At 33.3% G+C, this 23,327-nt stretch overlaps 1 protein-coding gene across 3 annotated transcripts in view; it reads left to right on the forward strand.

Moving 5' to 3' along the window:
* The window catches only part of LOC126749639 (DNA-binding protein D-ETS-3), a 179,338-nt gene that overhangs the window by 94,924 nt on the left and 61,087 nt on the right, over positions 1–23,327 (forward strand). For all 3 annotated transcript variants that reach the window (XM_050459462.1, XM_050459359.1, XM_050459419.1), the window contains exon 5: positions 17,192–17,242. In XM_050459462.1, coding sequence (XP_050315419.1) covers positions 17,192–17,242 — 51 coding nt within the window. The remainder of the gene's footprint in view (positions 1–17,191; positions 17,243–23,327) is intronic.

A 23,327-nucleotide genomic window follows, 5' to 3' on the forward strand; every position in this document is an offset into this window, starting at 1 on the left:
TTAGGTATATTCTTTATATTTTTTACACCATATCATTTCGCCTAATTTATTTCTGTGCTTAATTTTTTTTTTTACAGTTTTACATTTAATAAAATTGTATATTTCGGGAGTGAATACTATCTGTTTGTGTTATACATATTGATACTCTTGACATTACATTAGCTTTGTATGTTTTGGTTCAGAATCTTGGAGGAGTATATCTGAAGAATGGGAATGTTGTTTGTTTTACCGGTATAGGTAAACCATATTCATGGAAGCAGAATGCCTTTAGGATGATGGACCCATAGCATGCTAAATAACCTTTTTACATGTTTGTGTATCTGTTTTTCTTTTTTACAGCTTTGTCAACAAATTTACTTTTATGATAATAAAGCATATATTGATTGATTGATTGATTTAATGTTACTGGTCGTTGTTATCTGTATATGTTCAATGGAGGCTGTTAGTCATAAGTTTTACGAAAACCTATACATTTTTTATATTAGGTAAGTCAACAGTTTTTTAGTCGAAATTTTATTATTAATTGTGGTCATATATTTTGCCTATGTGTGTTTATTTTTTTTTAATTATTTATTTATTTTAATGTATTGTATGTTTTGTTGCATACTCGTAAGTTCCTAAGCGTTGAACATTGAATAGTTTTTATGTGGTTTTTTGTATTTTATGCGTATATACATAAAATATCAATATTTAATTTTTATTTTTAATATACATAGCAAATTAGATTATTGTTGAAAATTAACATCAGCATCCAATTTATTTACATTTATGTTTGTTTAATTTTAATTTTGTGTTTTATAATGTACAAGGGTATGAGTTTTGGGATAATTTGTTATTATTTATATTTTTTCTCTTTTTTTTGTTCGTTGTTGCTTGTGTTGAAATTTATCTCTTTTTAGCCTTGATAAAGACGAGACAAAAAAAGGGGAACACTCAATAACTTTTGTACTTTTCAAGATAAACAAATGAAATATGCTATATTGATAGAATAGCTATAAGAGCATCTTTTGCCATATTCTATTATTTTTTATCACTTCTGGTTTAACAGGAAGAGATACTAACTTTTTTATTTTAAATGAAACACTTGGTATATTATTCCATATTTCGATAGTAAATGATATTCTGAAAACAACGATACTCTATTTGCTACTTTTTGTTTTATACTCATAGGAAAAATATATTTTTTTAATTTTAAAATAAGTTGCCATGAATGCGTTGAAAGTTTGAATTTTTAATCAATTAATCACGGAAAAATAGTTTTCATTGCATTTTATGACCTAAATCGTTTACACGCCTATTTAACATGTCCAAACCATTAATAAACAAACAAATATGTTTGAAATTGGGTTTCTTTTTCCCAATCATTTAATATGATTATTTTTTAAATCGGTTAATAAATAAGCCCATAAGAAGAAAAAAACTAATTAACAAAAATGAACAAACAGAAAGCATTATAAAGACACGCCTGCCTATTTTTTTCAAGTGACATAACACATCATATTTTGTCAAACGTCATATTACTATTTGAGAATAAAAGAACACATTTTTCAATGCAATATTTTTTTCAGTATCTTAATACTACATATTTTATTTAACATTTACCTAATATAACATAGATATACACGAACAGTAAACAAACAGAAAAAATATGAGGTTTATAAATTATTTTAATATAAACCTTTTTACATGTATTGTTCGAAACAAACACCTTCTTGTCTAATGAAATATATTATGGGCTTATTTATCAAGCGATTTAAAAAAATAATGATACCAAATTATTGGGAAAAAGAAACAGCATTTCAAAAGTGGTTCTTCGCAATAATGTGCTATTTAAAAAAAATAGTAAAATAAGTAAGTAATAATAGTAAATTAAGTAAATTCAAAGTTTGATGGGTTGGACATTTTAAATAGGCGTGTAAACGATTTAAGTTATAAAATGCAACAAAAACTATTTTTCCGTGATTACTTGATTAAAAATTAAAACTTTCAACGCATTCATAGCACCCTATTTTAAAATTAAAAAAAAAAAATTCCTATGAGTATAATACAAAAAGTAGTAAATAGAGTATCATTATTTTCAGAATATTATTTTCTATCGAAATACGTAATAATATACCAATTGTCCCATTTAAAATAAGAAAGTTGGTGTCTCTTCTTATTAAACCGGAAGTGATGGTAAACAAAGGAACATGTCAAAAGATGCTCTTATTCCAATTCTAACAATCTTAACTATTCCATTGATATACTAAATTTCATTTGTTTACCTTGAAAAGTAAAAAAGTTAAAGCGTTCCCTTTTTTCTGTGTCACCCGGTATATCGTCGAAACGTCGGCCAATTAAAAACTTGAGGTTTGATTTGTTGTCTCTAATCCCGCTACCTACATTTTCACCATAAAGAAAACAAAGAAAACGGATTTCTTAGAAATAAACCTTTTGGCTATCATTAGGATAGCGGTAAACGTGTCAGCTATTTCGAAAACACTTTTTGGGGAGCTGTCAAACAGCAGCTAAGATAACGTTTACGTCTATGTTAAGTTTCAAATATATGCATCTTCGAAAACTGTCTAATGGCTTTAGTAGTGGGCTTGTAACGGAAAAATATTATAGTTTATTTGAACCCTTTGCGCAACACTTCTATAGCTTCTAAACCATATTAAAGTCGAACCAAATTCTGCTGGCCACCACACCTTTTTAAAAATGGTTCCTATTTTGTTTTCATTAGTTTACGAGAGAAGAGTTTGCGTATCAGGACCGTACTGAATAAGTGGGTCTATGTCGGAAGCGAGCCGGCGCGCCGGCGGATACCGCTGTCTCCGGGACACTTCCTCCCCGGAGCGGCGGCCAATTTCACTCGGATCGCGGCGGACGCTTACCGCCGGACCTCATCCGTCCCGTCTGGACTGCACTGAATACACGATATACCGACGTTATATTAAAACCGGCCCGACATATGCATTTTATCATCCCCTTGAATGCTTTTAACGTAAAAAACTTTTATTATAAAATTAATCTTATTAAACTTTTATTATGCTATTTAATGTAATTTCAAATTTAGCTAAATTTTAGACATTTTCGGCTTGTGTTAATGGAATTTTCGACATTGTAACTCATCCCAAGAAAATTTTCTTTTTATTTTATAAAGTTTTAAAAAGAGAAGGTGAGATTCGCGTATTTCTTCTTGAAGTACTCAGATTCACCTTCCGTATAGCCGACAGCTTCTATAGAAGACATTGAATTCTTTCTGCAGAATCTCATTTGCAAAAGAAATATTGATATCGTGGTAATGGTTTTATAACACTTACACCTTCAACTTTTTATTTTATTTTATTTTTTATTTTTATTTTTAATAATATAATTTAATCTACCTGAACAGGGTAGATTAAATTTTGTTTTTTTCACTGTAAACACCTTAGGACCAATGTTGAAGTACCAAAATGACAAGTTTAACATTTTGTTGGATGTTAGGTTATGAGGTTTTTATTTTTGTACACAAAAATAAGGAAGAGAATATAGAGGACAAGCTTAACCTGTGAAAAAGAATTTATTAGTTTATTTTTATTATCTTTAAACAATATCACTTTTTAAGATTTAGAGGTTATGTCCTATAATTCTTCGTCTAAACTGACTTCAACTGACATTTTGAGCCTAGAGATAATCCTGGACTAATTTAACGCTCAAAATCAATCCTTGTAAACAGGGCTGTACTAAATAGAAATAGTCTATCATTTGATCCATGGACTTAATAGACCCGCGCGTTGTAAAGGTAGCTAATTATATTAATAAGATATATAATGAACTTAACTACAAATTAAGGTAAAATCGAGGATAAAAATAATGTTATAAACACTGCCAATTGTTTCTATTTCCATGGTTGCACTTGTAAAGAATCTCCATTTTCGAATGTCACTGTCAGTTCGAAAATTAATAGTTTTTATGAGAATAAATTATGGCTAACGGAAACCCAACGAATTGAATTTTTGATGATGCTAGGGTACGGGGCTCGAGTGTGCACGCAAAAAGAAGTAAGTGAACTGTTTAATGCCAAATACCCAAACCATCCTATTTCTCAGTCAACAGTTAGTAGAATAGAGCACAAATTCATAACTTCAGGTCATGTTAGGGATTTCCCAAGATCAGGTCGCCCAACAATTTCTGAAGAAACAAAATTAAACGTTCTGCTTTACGTCGAAGAAAATCCAAACAATGCAACTTCGCAAATTTCAATATAGCCGGAACGTCAGTAAGACGCATCTTAAAAGCAAATGAATACCACCCTTATAAAATTAGACCAATACACGAATTAAATGAGGACGATCCTGATCGAAGAAACCAATTTTGCGAGCAAATGATGAACATTTGCAATAATAACCGTCAGTTTATGTTACGAGTTTTGTTTTCGGATGAAGCAACTTTTTGTTTAAACGGTGTCGTAAATCGGCAAAATTGTCGGTACTGGTCAGTGTCAAATCCACACTGGGCAACTCAGGTTCATACACAGTACCGTAAATCTATTAATGTTTGGGCGGGTATCGTGGAAAAATAGGGCCATACTTTTTCGAAGAAAACTTAACAGGACAACGCTATTTGAATTTTCTTCAAGAAGATCTTATCCCTGCTTTGGCTGCCCTATATCCAGACGAACAAAACCAGACAGTGTTCCCAGGAAGATGGATAGGACGAAGAGGTCCAGTAGAGTGGCCGGCCAGGTCACCAGACCTAAATTCCTGCGACTATTTTCTACGGGGGTACCTGAAAAGTAAAGTTATATTGAGAAGCCGAACAACGTAAAAGATTTGAAAAATAGAATTAGATATGAAATTAGACGTATATCACCCGAAATAATTGATAGTGTTTTACATAAGTTCGTAAACCGTCTTGCTTTCTGCCAAGAAGTAAATGGGGATCAGTTTGAACACCTGATACATTAATAAGAGTTTTCACAGTTTATAACATTTTATCCTCCATTTTATCTTAGATTATAAATAGACGTACTTACGTGCTTTCTTGTTGTTATATGTACCTATATTTCATAAATGTAATAAAAGATATAGCATTCTATTTAAAAAAATGACCGATGACGTCATATCTTTTTTTTGTTCCACCCTGTATACAAAAATGTATGTGAAATAATGCGCAACTTAAAATAAAATTCGACAGGTCCGAGCGTTTTCTCAAAAAATCATGTCTCTAATTTTTATCGAATTTATGCGGAACTTTAGGCGGTCACTGTATATGTCTCATAAACATCTATTATATTCTACGTATCTGTTACATGTATCTTTATAGAATTTACAAATGGATTTTTAAGATTTCAGGATATGTTATAAGGTTCTCTAAGATTTAAACCTATATATCCATGAAACATGTTCTGGATATATACCATATATGCACAATTCCAGGTAATAAAATGACGTCTTTAAGACGTCGTTTTTCGTACTTTTCGTAAGTCATTTTAACGTCCTAAATATAGGCTAAAAGACGTCGATGAGACGTACTAAATAAAGGCTAAAAGACGTCTTAAACGGAATTGAAATATTTATCTAAAATAAAATTCTAACCTAAAAATATTTGAGGCATGTGATGGATAGTCAAAAGTGCATCTTAAAGCAATCTAAGAATGCTGGGGAAGTCTTTGCTTACCCTTGTGACTTCTGCAAGAAAATTCTGTGTAAGGGATGTTCCGGTGTTAACTCAACTAAATTTTGTATTTTGATTATGTCGACTAGAACAATGCCCTACACATGCAAGGAGTATTTTCTGCAAATCAGGAAAGCGTTTTAAATTATCGTGTAGTTCGTTGGAGGAAGCTTTAAGTGCGATTAAAATTGGTAAGAGTCAGAAGCTCGATGAATTTGAGAAACCGATTAGAGAAATGGGTGAAGAAGTTAAGAGCATGAGAACTAAATTTTATCCTCACTTAATGACATTAAGCAAGACTTAAGTATAATTAAGAACAATGCGTCTGGCAAAGATGGCAGAGTGCAAGGGAACGTCATTGATAGCATAAAAAGGATTCTATCTGAAATGTTTGAAAGACAGAAAAATATCCCCTGTAACTTGATGTTATAATTTTCCTGAGAATACTGAACAAGATGACCTGCATAAAGCTAAGAATCTTATATCTAGTGTGCTTGAAGTTTCAATGGATATATTGAGTGCACCAAGATTTTGCAAACATAATATAAATGGTCACCGTTTCCTGCGTATTTTACTTCAGTCTTCAGAAGATGTTCTTATAGTATTGAGAAAGAACTATACAGAGGTCAAAAAGTGGTTATTGAGTTAGTCTTAACATCAGAACAACGGTTTGAACTTAATAATTTAAAAAGGGACTTGACACAGAGGCAACAAAATGGTTAGAAAGACCTCTTCTTAAAATATGTTAATGGTGTTCCTAAAATAATTTCAAAAAATTGAGTTATCCTAGTGCGACCTTTTGCGTTTGCATCGGGGTAGTTTGTGTACTTTCAGAATGTTGGTGGTCTGCGTACTAAACTTCAGCTGCTCTTCGAGAATGCCTTTTACTCCCAGTACTATGTTGTGGTATTTAATGGAACATGGTTATCCTTCAATTTTACAGAATCTGAGCTTCAGTTGGTTGCCTATAAAATATTTCGAGTAGACAGATCCGAAAACACCAGTGAATTCTCCAGGGGAGAAGTTGTACTTATAGTACTTTGAAAGAAATTTACTAGTAGCCGTTTGCCTTCGTTAAGTAAAAGAATTGAACATTCATTTTTGTATTTTTTTTTGGTACAGCTTATCTTCCTCCTAGAAGTAACTTGTAAAAGTATGTTGAGTTGAGGAGATTTTAATCTCCTAAAACACTTTGTTCCGCCGCTTTTTATAATTTTCAATATGTCTCTTAATAGTGAAGTTTTCCAGAATTTTGAAAATACGAAAATCCAGAAAATAAGGTCTCCAGAACCCATTATAGACCCATAAGCATTTCAAGTTGCATCTTCAAAGTGTTTGAGAGCCTAGTCTGTGATTTCTGTCAACTACTCTAAGAAGCTGTTTTATCGACCAACAGTCAGGATTTCTTCCGCAAGATTCAACTGAACCTAACTTACTTAGTTTTACTGATTTCCTGCTAAAATTATTGGAAGAAAGTTACCATGTATACGCCCTTTATAGTTTATTTCTCGAAAGCATTTGATCGAGTTAACCATGTAATCTTAATTAACAGGTTAGAGACTATTGGTATACATGGTCAGCTTTTAATATGGTGAAATCTTATCTGATGGCAGAACACAGATGGTGCGACTTTCATTCATTTATTAGAAATCCTATTGAGCATGCCTACAACATAAATGAATTTCCTTTGGTTAGGGTGTCCCAAATTAAGGACCTGGGAGTTATACATGATTGTCAGTTATAACTTCAATGTATCTCACATATCCTCCATTATCACAAAGTCTCTTCAAATCTTGTAACATCCAACAAATTATTGTTCTGCTCTCTTGTGTACCCACTCACATCTTGAGTATTGTTCATAATTTGGATCATATTCAAGCTATTGAAGGAGTACAGCATAAGTTTCTTCACTATATTTCGTACTCCCAGAAACCAATCTTTGACTATGTCTTATTGCAACCTTTAAACTTCTTGTTTTAACTTGGTTTTTGTGTCGGGTATTATAATAATGGAAAATTGATTCGAGAAAGTAGTTTTTAGTGGTTTTAAATGTTTGTAGTATTCCCAATAACTTATACCGTTTTAAATGTGTTGGTCAGGTAGAGCATATTAGATACTTAACTTTTTAACGAGTATATTTATGTAAATATCCAATTTTAAATGTTTGTCAATTTCAACACCATGATATCTTATCTGATCAACCCTTGTAAATGTAAATATCACCTTGAGTTAAATTTAATTTCATTTTATTATATGTTGGTATATACCTATTGCTGTGACAAATTTGATGTTGGTAAAATTTATTGTTAGCGACATTGCATCATATCAGTTTTTAATATCATACAATACCCTTTTTGCAATTTCTCTAACCTCTTCCCATGATTCACCTTCGTACAAGATCACAGTATTATCCCCAAAAGAAGATATATCACCTCCATGTTCTAGCTCTAATAACCCATTTATATAAAGTGTAAACAGTAGCGGTTTTTAGTACTGTGGTTTATGCAACATTATATCTGATAGGTCTTGTAATGATTCCACAGTTATTTATAACTACGGATTGTTCCCTGTTGGAAAAGTAAGTTTTAAAAAGGATTTAAAGGAGAAACCCTAATGCTATCGCTATCCAAAAGATTATTTAGTATGGAATGATCGACTGTATCGAAGGCTTTAGCCAGATCTACATAGTTTTTTTTTTGTTTTTATCGAGTTTTTTTGTAAATATTTAAGTTTAAGTAATATATTGTTTTTAAGTAAATTGTATAAGATTTTTCCAAAAAGTATATATACAATTTATTAGTTTCCAAAAATGAGGGTTTTTGAAAGTAATGAATATTACTTATAATCTTTAAAGATATAACTTTGCAAAGATTTTAAAAATGGAAAAATCCAATATATATGGCGGTTTTAAGAAGACACAAAGTTGACAATGCTTGGCAAAAGACGAAACGTCGTATTATAATTCAAAAGACACTATCATGTAGCACGAAAAAAGTGAAAATGCAAGTTTTTAATTAAATGTCCGATGAACCTTTGTTTCCAAAAAGAGGAAATCTTTGGATGTCCATAATTTTCTACGGACCGTCAAGAGCTTATTCGCTTAATATGGCAGATTGTTCCTAGTAAACCATCTAGATGCAGGTGGAGGAAAGCGTAAGACAGGGCTATCTTGCATTTCATTAATAATAACAATAACTTATAAACTGACGGTTTTTTCCTAAACAAAATACATAAGTCTTGTCAATGACTCGTGAAACACGACACCTTCACCCAAACACCATCGCTCAATTAGCTCGATCCCGCACGGTCCCACCTCGAAAATCAAAACATCCTAACGTCGCTTTCCCACAGGACCAAAACAAAAGTGCGTCGAGAACGTCGGGACGTATGTCAATTGTCATCCACGCTAAATAATGCCTATTGTTACCGATAAAAGAAGTGAGCATCGGGAGCGTGTTTAGCGGAACGAAAACGCCGGCAGGAGACGAAGGGGGAGCGGAAGAATGAAGAGGGATGCTTATGATTACGCTATTATCTGTCGGGGGTGCTTGACTTTCTATCACCCTGGGTGGTGTTAATAGACTGACGAACTAGCTGATTATCGAGATGAGGAATTGACTGCTTTCGTTTTGATGGTGGGAAAACATTTTTTACAGTTACTATCATGGATATGAAAAGTTAAAAAGTTCGCTTGCTTAATGGGAACAAAGGTCGATTGTTCCCGACAAATGGCCTAACCGTGCAATAATTCCTTTCGTTTAACGACTTCCACTCCTAAAGTGATACGCCACACCGACAGCAGTTCTCCAGTTTTCGAAATTTGGCTGGTAAGAGGGCGCTTCGGTGCCGGAAACGCTGTCATGGCAACACATCGATTGTCGGCCGTTTTCCGACTACGGACGACGATGGAGAACATTCAGCATAATATTCGGTTTACATTTTTTTACTTTTTATAAACTTCTTCAAATTTTATAACAGTCATAATGAAGCTTCTAGGGCCTATTAAAGGAATATTTTAATCATTTTAATACTGATTTTTCTTACCCTAAAACTCCCTATCCGACAAAGATGTTTGAGCACAAAATATGCTTTCATCGTGATTTCGTGGTATTGTGCTCCGTGCTACTCTCAATCAAACATTTGATGCTTCCACTTATATAAAAATATTAATTTTATATATTTAGAAAATTCAGGGGCGCGGTCCTTGAACGAAATCATGAAAAAAAGTTCCTAAGGACTAAGCGTCTTAGATTTTACACTATAAGATATTATAGTTGAAAGAAAAAAAAATTCTTTTTTCGATAAATTTGATACTACTATAGATATTTTTCTGAAAATTGGTATGCAGTTTTGAGGTAGCTATGGCGTTTTTCTTCCTATACACCATTTAAATTTTTATATTTAGAGTTTGCGGTACACCACTAAGCAAGAGTGCGTCTTGTTAAATTGTTGTTATTTATTTATCATGTATATTTATGTGAAGTAAATGTCATTCAAGTAAGAAAATCAGTAACGTATCTTAGGGTCATTTTTTTACGTTTTTTTTGGATTACTACTGATTATTAAGTGCCTGAGGAAGCTGGAATTAAACCGGCGAAACGTCGCACTAAACTAATATTGATTTATTCCTACTACTCCTCCAAGTTCCGAACCCTGGCATTTCGCAAAGAATAAAATTTTTCTATTCGCCACTGACCTTCATGCGGGCTTTGAACTGAATATTTTTTAAAAGGAAAAGGGTACGCCACTGGGTTTTTTTGTAATAAAAATTATTTTTGAATTATTTATTCCTCTTAGAGCATATCTGGCCTCTTGATAATTTTTCGCCCTGGTTTTCCCGTAAAAAAATAAAAACCCATTATTGTGGATAGCCATAACGCCTAAATCTGATTATCTTAATCAAGTATTACTTTTATAACTCTATTTTCAGGATCTTTTTTAGTTTTTTCCGGAAAAACATTCGAATACATGTGTTAAATTTATCGAAAAACGTAATTTTTTTAAATTTAACTTTACCACCCCCTAGTGTTAAATCTAGGACATGTTCATAGGAACTTGTCTTAAACTTTATAATCTGATGAACACATCTTTGAATTTTGTCCCAAAAAAAACCCTGTATAAAGAAGTTTACATTAAATTTGAAATGAAGCTTTCATAAAATTCCCCAAGTATTTTAAAAGCCTTAAAAATATGTAACTGATCATGACCTTGAAATCATCCTCTTTATCATCAATTTTTTCCTTTTGACTAACCTGTTCCATTTGCGATCAGATCTCCAATGACATTGATTAATCTTTTATTTCTATTTGACAATTGATATTGTTAGCTCTATCAGTGTTAAGGCCGAAATCGATCTGCCAATGAAATAGAAAAGAGTTAAGGCGAATGACACATTTTGACTACCGTCAACTCCTTAATTTTTAGGACTAGTAGAGATACAGATCCAGAATCTTCGATGGCGTTCGTTAAGATTGGATTAACTTTCCAATAATTTCATTATCATAGCTTTCATTATGAATTGTCTGGTATGATCTGTAGGACCAGTCTAGACATTACTTTTGGAAGAAATTTAGTTATTAATTAGTGTTTTGCTTAAGCGTTAAAAAAGGTTGCTTGCTTTTTATCCGAAGGTATATGAAAAGGTATGCGTTGTATATTAGTAAATAATTTTACCATTAATTGGCGACAAGAATATCTCATTTTTTATATATTAACCACTAACTAACGTTAAGAAGACTGAGGTTAATTTCATTTTTTTGAAATAAGGTATGATTTAGAGCAAGAGAACAAACGCGAATCGTTCTCTAAAAGACGTATGCAATTTTTATGCATTAAATGGCCGTGTCAAAGATATATATGCCCTAAAAATTATGTTAGGCGGACGTTGTTTTCTCCTTTTAGAGTTTAGGTGTCATCTACTGCAAGACGTCAATAGGCTAGAAAAAATACTTGATTTTTAAGGTAAATTTTTACATTACACTAACCTTTGCTTATCTTCTCAGAAGAAATATATAATTTACTAAAGGTTATTAATGACCAAACAGTGCCTAAAAAAATGACGTAATTTCTACATTAGACTGACTAATTTTTTCTTTCTAGAGCTTAGGATTGATTGAGACGTCAATGTCCAACCAATGCCTATAGACGTGATTTTTACGTTAGACTGACGTTGTCTTCACTTTTTACAGTTTAGTTGTGATTTAGTTGATTGACTAGAATTGAGTATAGAAAGTATTTACGCTAAACGTTTGTTTATATTTTTAGAAAAAAGACGTGTCTTACTAACAATTGTCAATGGCCAATTAACGCCTTGAAAAATGATAGACTGTTACACTAGACTGACGTTGTTGATTCTTTTTGGAAATAATGTGGAATTTACTGAAAGACGTCAATGCGCTACAAAAATTATTTTTACGTTAGACTGACCGTTGGTTATCTTTGTAATAAAAACATATTATTTACGGCAACTTGTGAATGTTATAATGGCATAATTTTTACGTAAACGTGTTGCGTTTTTATAATCAAAAAACGACAATACAATAAATTTAAATGACAATATTACTTAGTTTTCTTTTGAAAGTCGTCGTCCTTTTTGTTAAACTTACTTATCCCAGAAAACTACGATTTTACATGTGTTTCGCCCCTAAAGGCATCATCAGACTTGTTAAAGAGAAAGGTAGGAAAGGACATTCTAAAAATGATTTAACAATGTGTCCGAAACATGTTGGGAATTATAAAAAACTGAATGATGTTTAATAAATAAGTGAAGAGAGACTGTAGGATTTTTATTTTACCTTAATTTAAATAACGAGTTTGTGAATAGATGTATAAGGTGCAATCGACCAATTTCTTAGCCTCCTCGCTTCCCAGATTTAGCCTTGCGATTTTTCTGTGGGGCAGTAAATATTTCGGAAGAACTTCAAGAGCGCATTAAAAAATATTATGGTTTCGTATACACCAGGATTTTATTTTCAAAGCTTGTAAGGAGTCATGGATTTGCCGAGCAAGATTATGTTTTAATCGAACAACTGGGGACACTTAAACAATTTTGTAAAAACAGTAAGCATCTAATTCAATAATTTTTTTTTTAATTTTGTCAATAATGTAAAGTAACTTTATTATTATGCAACATTTTTATGTATAGGTGATATTTGGTATATGTATTAACTTCTTTTGATGAGTTCTAGTCCATGTCACAGTGGTATTGTGCCATTTGTGCATACTTAAAATGTTCTTGTCGTCGATTAGCCATTTGGTGTTTTGGGTTCATGGTGGGTATGATATCCCAATATCACTCATACGCATTGATGATTTTTTACTTTGAGATAGAATTATGCCATTAACTTTGGTATTGCTTTCTCTTTTTCTTGGCTTCAAAACTTGCTCGCTATGCTTATGAAACGTTATTGGGTTTAAAGGAATATGGATCTACTAATTATTCCGTTTGAAGAATTAACCCATAGACAAATTCTGGATTTAGTCCTATAATGGTTTTCTAAACAGACTATAATTTATTCAGTACATAATATCTGTTTTTTTTTCGTATTAAAATCGCATCTGGCTCAGACCGTACGGTTAAAAAAAAATTGCAGTTTTCCACAAACACCTCGCGGGGATCCGCTGGAAAAGCAAAAGAAAAACAACGTGTAAAGACACATATACACGACCCTCGGAGGGTGAAAACTAGCAGGGTGGGTCTTTTATTTATGACGCCACCGCTCCTCTAACCCGTTCCCGGGCGTTGATTGGCCGCGATTCCACCCCCGGTGGCCCCGCCCATCGGACGCTTCAACCCCCGCATGACACGACGGCGGATGGAGAAAAAGTCACAGTCGATCATAAACGGTGCGTTTTCGGGGTTGACAGCGGTTGGATCGCGTCGATTTTGACAGCTGATATTTTTTGTCACGTGACCGGAGAGTACTTTACGATTTTATCTTTTTTTTCGAAAATTTTGATTCTTTTTACGTGATTATGTGTTGGCATGATGGTTGACGAAAGGTGTTAATTTTTTAAAAATTAAATTGGTAAAATTGTCGCGATGTTGGATATTAAACCGTCGGCGGACTATTTGAGTAGAAGTTCAACGTTTGGACAGTTTTCGATGTTATTTGGTAAATATTTACAAAGTTGGCCTTTTTTCTTAATTTTGATTTTTTTGTATAATGAAAGTTTTAATACTCATATACAATTTTTATGTTTAAGAATTTTTATTTAGGATTTATTCAAGCTTTAAAAGAGGGCGTTTGAAAAACCCTGTATAAGAGATTCAAATATTGTCAAAACTGTCAAATTTGACTTTAATTTTTCTTCACTTATACCTAACATAACACATAACCAATTTTATAATAATTTTCTTTATCTAGCTCTATTTTATACAAAAAAAATAAATTTTATTTAAAAATTTTAATGTTGTCATTTTTAAAATTAGGAAAACTAATAAAGCTATTTAAATCATGAAAATAAAAAACTTCTCAAATTGTCAAAATAAAAGTATTTTTACTTTGTTGACCATAATAAAAAAAATTCTGTCACACCCATCAAACCTAATTATATAAAAGTATTCTCTTTAAGAATTCAATTCAATCTTATTTTTACATAAGGGCGGTAATTTTGACAGATCAAAACATTTTCTGACAACAAGTGTTGAGCGGATGTTGAAAAGCCAATGTTCTGATAAAGTTTTATCAAGCCTCAGTTGCTGTTTTATTTCTAAATTAAATTTTCTATTTATTTTTCTTTGTTTTCTTCTTCGTCTCTTTCATTTCATTTCAGGATCATTTTTAATTGATTGTTACTAAGATTTTTATTCTGTTTATAATTATTTTATTTTATTGAGGAGTTACTAAGATTTTTTTTTCAGTCAATGAAAGGCATATTTAAATGTTTCAGGCAGTTAAAATCATTTTCATTTTTTTCTAGAGAGTTAAAATCAATTTCCAGCTATACTCTATTTCAGAAGTGTGTAGAGCAATAAAACCTCATTAGGTATGCAAAAGTGGTACCTGGTGATCCACCAATATTTTATGCCACTACCTTAGTTGGGTATTAGTTTCAATGTAAAATTCTTTCTTTTCGTTGATTGCAGGTAGTGCCACCCGGTTTTGGGTCAATTTATGAGTTTTGCCCATTGTTACCCACTGATAAACATTGAAAACGGTTCGCCAAAGGCGTGCAACTGGGACTTGTTTTTTACCTTATAATTAATGTACTTAAATGCTATTTTATTTTAGAAAGTTACTTTTGTTTAAATGGAATTATATATTTTTTTCACAAATTTATTGAACATAATATGTAGAGTAAAACAGTTGGAAATGTCACTTTTGGATCTGGCACTTTTTGAACAGTGTATAACAATTTTAAATTATAATAGATTGTAGTCTTCTTCGTCATCTGACGAACTGTCATCACCTCTTGACATTATAATTAAAGGATCGACTGTCTGATCGATGAGGTTGTCAAGATCCCACATTTTGTCCTCTTGCTTAATTACATGCTGGACTGCTTTTCGCCAATTCTCTGGTGTTGCTTCCGTAATGGCTTGATCAAACAGTAGCTTAACATCTTTCATTTTAAAAGTCGTGTTTTGTCTTGCTACAAATCCTTTTACCTGCGCCCATATCAGTTCTATAGGATTTAGTTCGCAATGATATGGCGGTAAGCGCAGTACAGTTATATTATATTTTTCGGCTATATCTTCCATGGCGTATTTCATGAAACGAGTTTTGTGTAAGTTTGCTATTGCCAGCAGTTCTTTTTTTATCAAATTTGCTTCAAACGCAATACCTTTTGCAGTCAGCCAATCGATAATTTCTTGCTTTCTCCAACTTGAAGTTGGCGTCTTCTCTATTCGCCGTGAATGATAGCTTGCGTTATCCATAACCACCACCGAATTAGCCGGAAGAAATTTTATCATTTCACCAAAATAGTCCTCGAAAACGTCTGAGTTCATGTCTTCATGGTAATCTCCTGTGCGAGTCGACTCAAAGGTTAGCAGACCTTCTTTTAAAAATCCCTCTTCGCTTCCAATATGTGTGATTATAAGTCTTTTTCCTTTTCCCGAAGGTACTTTAATACCCGTAGACAGGCCTTCTATGAAAGCTTGGCGAGCACTGGTTATATTTTTGTCTTGCCACATTTTTTGGACTATATAACCTTCGTTAATCCACGTCTCATCAAGATAAAAAACTTTCTTTTGCTCCCTGCGGTACTGCTTGATACTTCTCAAGTATTGTCGTCTCCAACAAACAATTTCGTCGCTCTCCAGTAAAAGTGCTTTGCGGTTATGCTTTTCCCAGGCAAAATCCATATTTTTTAAAGTTTTCTATAAAAGTTTTCTACTTATCAACGGAATACTGTCATCTCGGCCAAGCTCCATTAAAATTTTGTCTAGGGTGGGTATTTCCTTTTTCAAAATAAAAAGAGTGAACTTTTCTTCGAATTATACATTTAGCATTTTCATCAAGGACTTTTGTAGGTCGTCCTGGCTTTTGCTTGGGAGATTCCACTTGACCTGCTACTTTTCTTTCCCGCAACAATTTGAAAATGGTGAACTTTCCAATTCCACTCATTCGAGAACATTTTTCAACAATTTCTTGCACAGTAAAACTAGGGTAATCGTGTTTTATGCAATCATGTACATTTAAAATAATAACTTTTTCACTCAGCGATAGTGGAGAATTTTTAGTACATCTTTTCGTTGGACTGAATACCTCCATTTTTTAAATATTGGGATAATAATATTGTGATTACACTACAGCGTAGCAGTGACTACTAACGTTTAAAATATGATTTAAAAGTATTTATAGTCTGTATATATTACCTGACCCCATTTTTGCATGTTACAAAGCGTTAAAAGATAGGTACCTATACAAAAGGATTAAAAGTATTTATTTAGTATTTAATCTCTTTCAAAATAAAGGCATTTAATCGGTGAAAATTAAATTCATAAATATTATAAGTACCTGCGCCTATGAACTACCACGAAATGTAGCCAAACAGAACGGAATTCCCCAGTTTATTGCTCTATACACTTCTGAAATAGAGTATAGTGCAGGCAATTATTAATTAAAATTTCTTTTTTTCAGGACAATTTTTATTAATATTTTTGATCTGATTAGGTTAATCCGTTAAATTTTTAGTTCATCTTTTCTTTTATTTTTCTTAAAAAATATCTTTCTTTTAGTAAATTTAAATTTTTCTCTTAATTAAACTATTCTCTCTTTTCTTCTAGCTTTTTAGGGGTCTTTTAATGGGTTTTTGAGTTAATAAGGTAATTATTTATTTAAATTCTCATTTCTATTTAAGAAAACCTTTTAGTTGTCAAACCGGTCAAATTTCTGAAAAATAAATATGGTTTCTTTACAGCAACAAATTCTTTTTCCTGGTTGTTATCCAAAATTGTCTTTTGACATTGAACTTCTCTGAATATATTAAGATTTTATGTTATTTTCCTAGAAAATCTTATTCAATGTTATAAATTACTATATTTTATTCTGTTGCTTTTAAATTAGTAAATATTTCTATTTTTTAAATAGTTTTTTGTTTTTTCCAGACACGTCATACAAAGGCTCATGGGGTTCTCATACTGCCACACAATCACAAGGTAAATATGTTTTTTTTAAGATTTTCTAATGTTTGTTATGATTGAGAAAAAAAATAGGTCTTGAATTGTTTAAATTCCATATATTGTTAGCCTAAGCATCTAGCCTGCAACAAAGTTTACTGAATAAAATACAATATAGTATTTTATTCAGTAAACTTTGCCTGCGACTTCGCTCGCTTGGAAGTAGAATGAATTATGACTTTGTGTAAGTAGTACCAAATGACGCCGAAAAGCAAAAGGCGCTACGCGAAAGCCATCATACTCTATTGGTCAATATTCGTGTAATGCAGAGAGAGACTACAGAGAAGGAGCCTGATCAGTATACTAAGCGTGCGTATACCCAAATTTGTTTCAGAAACTAGCCACGGTCAGAAGTGTAGTTCTCTTTTTGGTTGTCTCAACCTACTTTTTTATAGTTGGTAGTGAAACTGTCATATTAATTACAAGGATAGAATACTGTCACGGGCAGAGTAGCCAATCAGAGCGAGTTACATTTTTGACCTGGCACTTTAAGAACTCAGTTATTGTTCAACTTAGCGTATGTGTACACCTCGGCTGGGATTCTAAAATCCAGACTCGATCTCGATACGATCACGACTTCTTATTCGATCGCGACTCACTCGTGACAAGCAGGGTGATTGTAAATTTCAATCGTCGGCTAAACTCGATTTGATTTAGGTTTCTTGGTATATATTTATTATTTTCCCTAATATTTGACAGGCGGAAAAGTAAATTGTCTTTTCTATTGATAAACACTCTAAGAATTTTCATTTATTTTGTTGATTTTTTCGCCTCCGTGTTTTTTTATTTAAATATATTTCCACACTTTTTTTAAATAAAAAAATATCCTTTAAAACCACCACTATAGGGAAATAATAATTGAATTCATGAAAAATCACAAAAATTTGTTGTGTTCATCCACTTTTGGTTCTAATTTGGGTGTAATCAATAGCTAACACCAGGCAAATTGGATCTCTCGATAAATCTTAATTTATTAAGTTGCCTCTCATCCCTTGTATTTGAATAATGAATGAATCGATGAGCAAGGTGATTGTCCATAATTTTAGTAGTTTTATGGATCTAACGACTTGCAGTAGTTTCGCTAATTCCAAAATTAAAATCTTGTCCAATGCTTCTTTGGTAACAACCTGTGGCATAAAATCTTTACATACTAAAACTGCTAATTCAATGGTAACTCTACGTCCTCTGCCTCTATTATTGACAGGATGCTGTGGAAATTAGATTTATTACTGTTGGGTTTGAGAAAGCTTCTTGTTAAACAAATGAAAACCTGATAAACACTCGATGAAACAAATACGTTTAAAAAAGGGTGCTGACACATTATGCACGTATTAAATAAGGAAGAAGATATATCGTCTGGTGCATACATATACCCAAGCGTGTCGTCGACAAATCGTTAAAAACTAGACAATCCACAAGACACTCACGATTGAAAATTTTATTTAGAATCAGTCATATCAAGTAATCGTGTCGAGTCGTAATTTTAGAATCCCAGTACTCATCTGGAAAGCGCAGAGATCAGTCTCCAGTCTCCGTGGTGTAACGTTATAGCAAAATCGACGACGAATCCGCGATTTAAAGTATTATACCCTAGCGCAGTTTAGGCGTGATTTTGACATTTCGGATAGACATTTATATAGATTGCCCCTCCTCAAAAGATAAGAGGGATAGAGACCATTAAGAGCCGCTGATAGATCCTCGCATTTCGGATGTGTGTTTTATAGATTATGAAAAAGCATTTCATAGAGTGCAACATTATAAATCAAAAAAAAAGACTTACGCTAAAAGTGCTTAAAGATCAAAAAGACTTACGCTATATTGAAACTAGTTTTACTAAAATCTGCAGCTAACAACAAACAACATTTAACAATAAAGTTACAAAGGCACAGAAGATCTTTGGTAAAGTGTAAGGTGAAGACAGAGATGTGTCCTGTCCCCATGTCTGTTTAACATTCACTCTGAAAACATTTTCCAAGAAGCTATCCAAAGGTTAGTCATGTGCTGATTCATGAAACTCAAAAACGTCTTCAAAATTACCTCAATTTCATAATAAAATTTAAAAATGTTACATATGTTTCATACTAATGTATAATATGTAAACATTGAAGTTTAGCACAATGAAAACTTGAAAAGAGTAAAAGCATTTGAAATATGATATCGAAGTATCTTAAAATTTCCATGAAGAGCAAGGAAAACCATTGAGGAAATTTTAAGAACTATAGGGGAGAGAAGGCGAATTGTCGGCTACGATAAGATAGGAAACCAGCATACCTGGGATATATTATGTTTCGCAACGAAAAGTACCATTTACTCTAAGTATTAATAAAAAAAAATAGACGGAAGAACAGGTTTAGGCATAAACGGGATGTGAAGAGTCCGGAAATATCAAACATTAGAAATGGTCAGAAGTTATTGCAAACATCCAATAATCGGAGCGGAAGAGGAAGAAGTGTCAATTTTTAACTTTAGAAAATCCAAATACAAAATTTACAGAAGAAAAAACAGTTCGGTCGGTTTTATTTTTTTAAATGTCCTAAAAAGTACAAGGCTGTAATTTAAAAAAAAAACTTTGTTGATGAGGCTCCGACGTCGCCGAAACGTCGCATGTTAAATTTAGTAATACCGAACTATTTAATGCCATGGAATGGATGAAAATTTAATTTCATAAAAAAATCATGTGTTAACATCCACGTAAGAAATTTAAAAATTTTAAAAATAAAATAGCAAGTTTCTCTTTAAATTCACTTTGTTTATTACACAATATTTTAACATCATATTAATCTGTTTTACAAAATAAAAATCTATTATTTAATTAAATCTTCAATCAGCTTCAACGTAAGCTTCATATCGGCGAGAAATTTCTCGCGTGCAAGCTGCAGTAATCATGGAAGCAGTAATTGTTCGACAGGCTTCACAAATTCAGTTTTTAAGCTCTTCAAGTTTTTTAGATGGTCGTTGAATATCGTTTAAATAACCCCAGACAAAAAAATCCATTGGTGTCATATCTGGAGAGCGGGCTGGCCACCTGATAGGACCCGTATTTCCAATCCACTTATGAGGAAATCTATTGTCTAAATAATCTGTATTAATTGTGGCATTATAAGGTGGAGCACTATCTTGCTACCAAATCATTAAATTGCGCTCTAAAATAGACATGTCTTGTAATGGTTTATACAGTGAATTTTGAAGAAAATGTAACAACCGCTCTGAAGTTAATTTACGAGGATGGTCCCAGAAGTACCCGACCCAAGAAAGAAAACACGAAAATTTTTGAAAAAAATTTATTTATTTTTCAACATAATCTCCTTTCAGCTCTATACACTTTTCCCAGCGATGTTTTATAAGTTCGATAGCCTTTTTACAATAAGAACTGTCTTGCGCCTCGAAATAGCCATTAACTGCAGACATCACTTTTTTATCGTTGGAAAATCTTTGACCACTTAGCCAGTTTTTTAAGTTTGGAAACAGAAAATAATCTGAGGGGGCTAAATCTGGCGAATAGGGTGCATGAGGTAGCAATTCAAACTTTAATTCGTTAATTTTGGCCATTGCAATAACGGATTTGCTGGTGCATTGTCTTGATGAAACAACACTTTCTTCTTAACCAAATGCGGCCGTTTTTGCTTGATTTCTTCGCTCAAACGTTGCAATAAGTTTGCATAATACTCGCCGTTGATAGTTTTACCTTTTTCAAGATCGTCAATGAAAATTATCCCTCGCGCATCCCAAAAAACCGACGCCATGACCTTGCCTGCAGATGAAACGGTTTTCGCCTTCTTTGGAGCCGGTTCTCCCTTTTGAGTCCATTGTTTTGATGGTTCTTTTGTCTCGGGTGTGAAGTGATGGACCCACGTTTTAAAAACGATGCAAAAATTCTGCTTTGTTGCTATTCAATTTCGCTAAACATTCAATTGAAACATCTTCACGACACTGTTTTTGCTCGAGTGTAAGCAAACACGGTACCCGTCTTGCACACAGCTTTCTCATGTCAAAATTTTCAGTTAATATGCGATGTACCGCACTTTTTGAAATGCCTACTATGTCCGCTAGCTCGCGCACTTTCAGTCGACGATCATCCAGTACCACTTTGTGAATTTTCTTTCAAATTTCTGGAGTCGTCAGCTCATTTGGTCGACCACTGCGATGCTCGTCTTGGCAGCTCGTACGGCCTCGTTTAAACTCTGCTATTCAATATTTTACTGTTGTTCACGAAGGAGCAGACTCACCCAGAGTAGAATCCAGTTCAGCTTTTATATTGGTTGGACAGCTGAGGCCTTTCAAATAAAAGTATTGTATCACATAACGATGACCAATTTTCTCCATTTTCACAAATTCACTGAAAACGGTGACTATTGATGGCTGCCAAAGAAATACTAAACAACGTGGCGTCTTCAAACTTGAAAAATATGCTTTATAGATTGTATACTTTCTAATACACTGATATTTTTCAAACTACTACCGACATCTCTAGGTTAGGCCGGGTACTTCTGGGACCACCCTCATACCTTTACAAAGGTCCGGTCCAATAAAATATCCAATAAATACACCGGGCCACACGTTTATGCCAATTATAGTTTGAAAACGCGTTTCCATTATCCATCACGGATTGTTCTCAGATCAATAATGTGCATTATGTATATTAACTATCCCATTATTATGAAGTCTACATTCATCAGACCAACAGATTTGTGAGAAAACTTCGGGATTGTATTAGGTGGATTTTAAAGTGTCGTCAAAGAATTCGCTAAATGCTACTTCTTGCAATGTTCCATTATTTTGTGATAATGCGAGTGGAAACATCTGGATTTCCTGCAACATAAGCCAACACAGATATAATATTTTTCTCATTTCTCGCTGTCATTTGATGAGAATGTTTTAAATTTGGAAATAATATGGTGCGCATTTGTTCCTTCACTCTTGAAAACGGCTTATATGAGGATGTAGGACGATTAGGAACATGTTCTCGGTAAACCATTTCTACTTCATTTTTTGAGTAAAAAATGAAATCAAACGCCTAAAAAACCATAAATCATCTGGAGCTGATGGGATATCTTCGAGGTTGTTACTCTTTTTGCCTGATTTCAGCCTTAAATGCTTTAGTTTCTGCCATAAACAATTCTTTACATATTGGCATTTTTCCTTCATGTTTAAAAGAGGCAGTGGTTATCCCTCTTCATAAGGGTGGAGATTTGGATCAGCCTTGTAATTTCCGTCCCATTTCTATTTTGTCTACCCTCTCCAAGATAGTTGAAAAACTTGCAAAAAGCAGAATTTTGTCCTTTTTACATCATAATGGCATTTTGTCTGCAAATCAGTTTGGATTTCAAGCCGGTAAAGGGACTCATGATGCTGTTTTTGGCTTTTTGGAGAGCGTCTATGTGTCCTTAAATTCTGGACAGTCGTCGGCGGCAGTGTTTTGTGATTTATCCAAAGCATTTGACTGTGTGGATCATGAAATACTGTTATCTAAGCTCGACAAATATGGTTTTAGGGGCGTAGCATTGCGATGGCTTGAGTCCTATCTATCAAATCGTACTCAGAAGGTTACAGTGTCTGGGCGTTTGTCTGCTTCTAGATCCCTAAAATGCGGCGTTCCCCAGGGTTCAGTGTTGGGACCACTGTTATTTTTACTGTATGTGGATGACTTGAGTTCATTGAAACTGCAGGGCAAGGTGGTTCAGTTTGCTGATGATACCACCATACTATGGAGCCATAAAAATTCTGATTATATTAAGACTTGTATCCTTGAAGACCTTCAGATTTTATCAGGGTGGTGTGCTTCCAACAGGCTCGTGTTTAATGTAAGAAAGACGTCTATTATGGGGTTTAAGTGCGATGTTCAGGGTCTGATGTTTGACGAAAATTCCCTCTTGCAGAATAAAGAGTGCTGCAAGTTCCTAGGAATTACCATTGATGGTCGCCTTCGGTTTGAAGATCATATTTTACACTTAGCTGGGAAATTATCTTCTGGATGTTTTGCAGTAAGAATGGCAAAACAAGAGCTGGGAGGGGTGGTTGCACGTTCAGTGTACTTTTCACTGATTGAATCTCATCTTCGGTATGG

This window comes from Anthonomus grandis, chromosome 1 (genome assembly GCF_022605725.1).
Source record: "Anthonomus grandis grandis chromosome 1, icAntGran1.3, whole genome shotgun sequence".
Taxonomy (NCBI): Eukaryota; Metazoa; Arthropoda; class Insecta; order Coleoptera; family Curculionidae; genus Anthonomus; species Anthonomus grandis.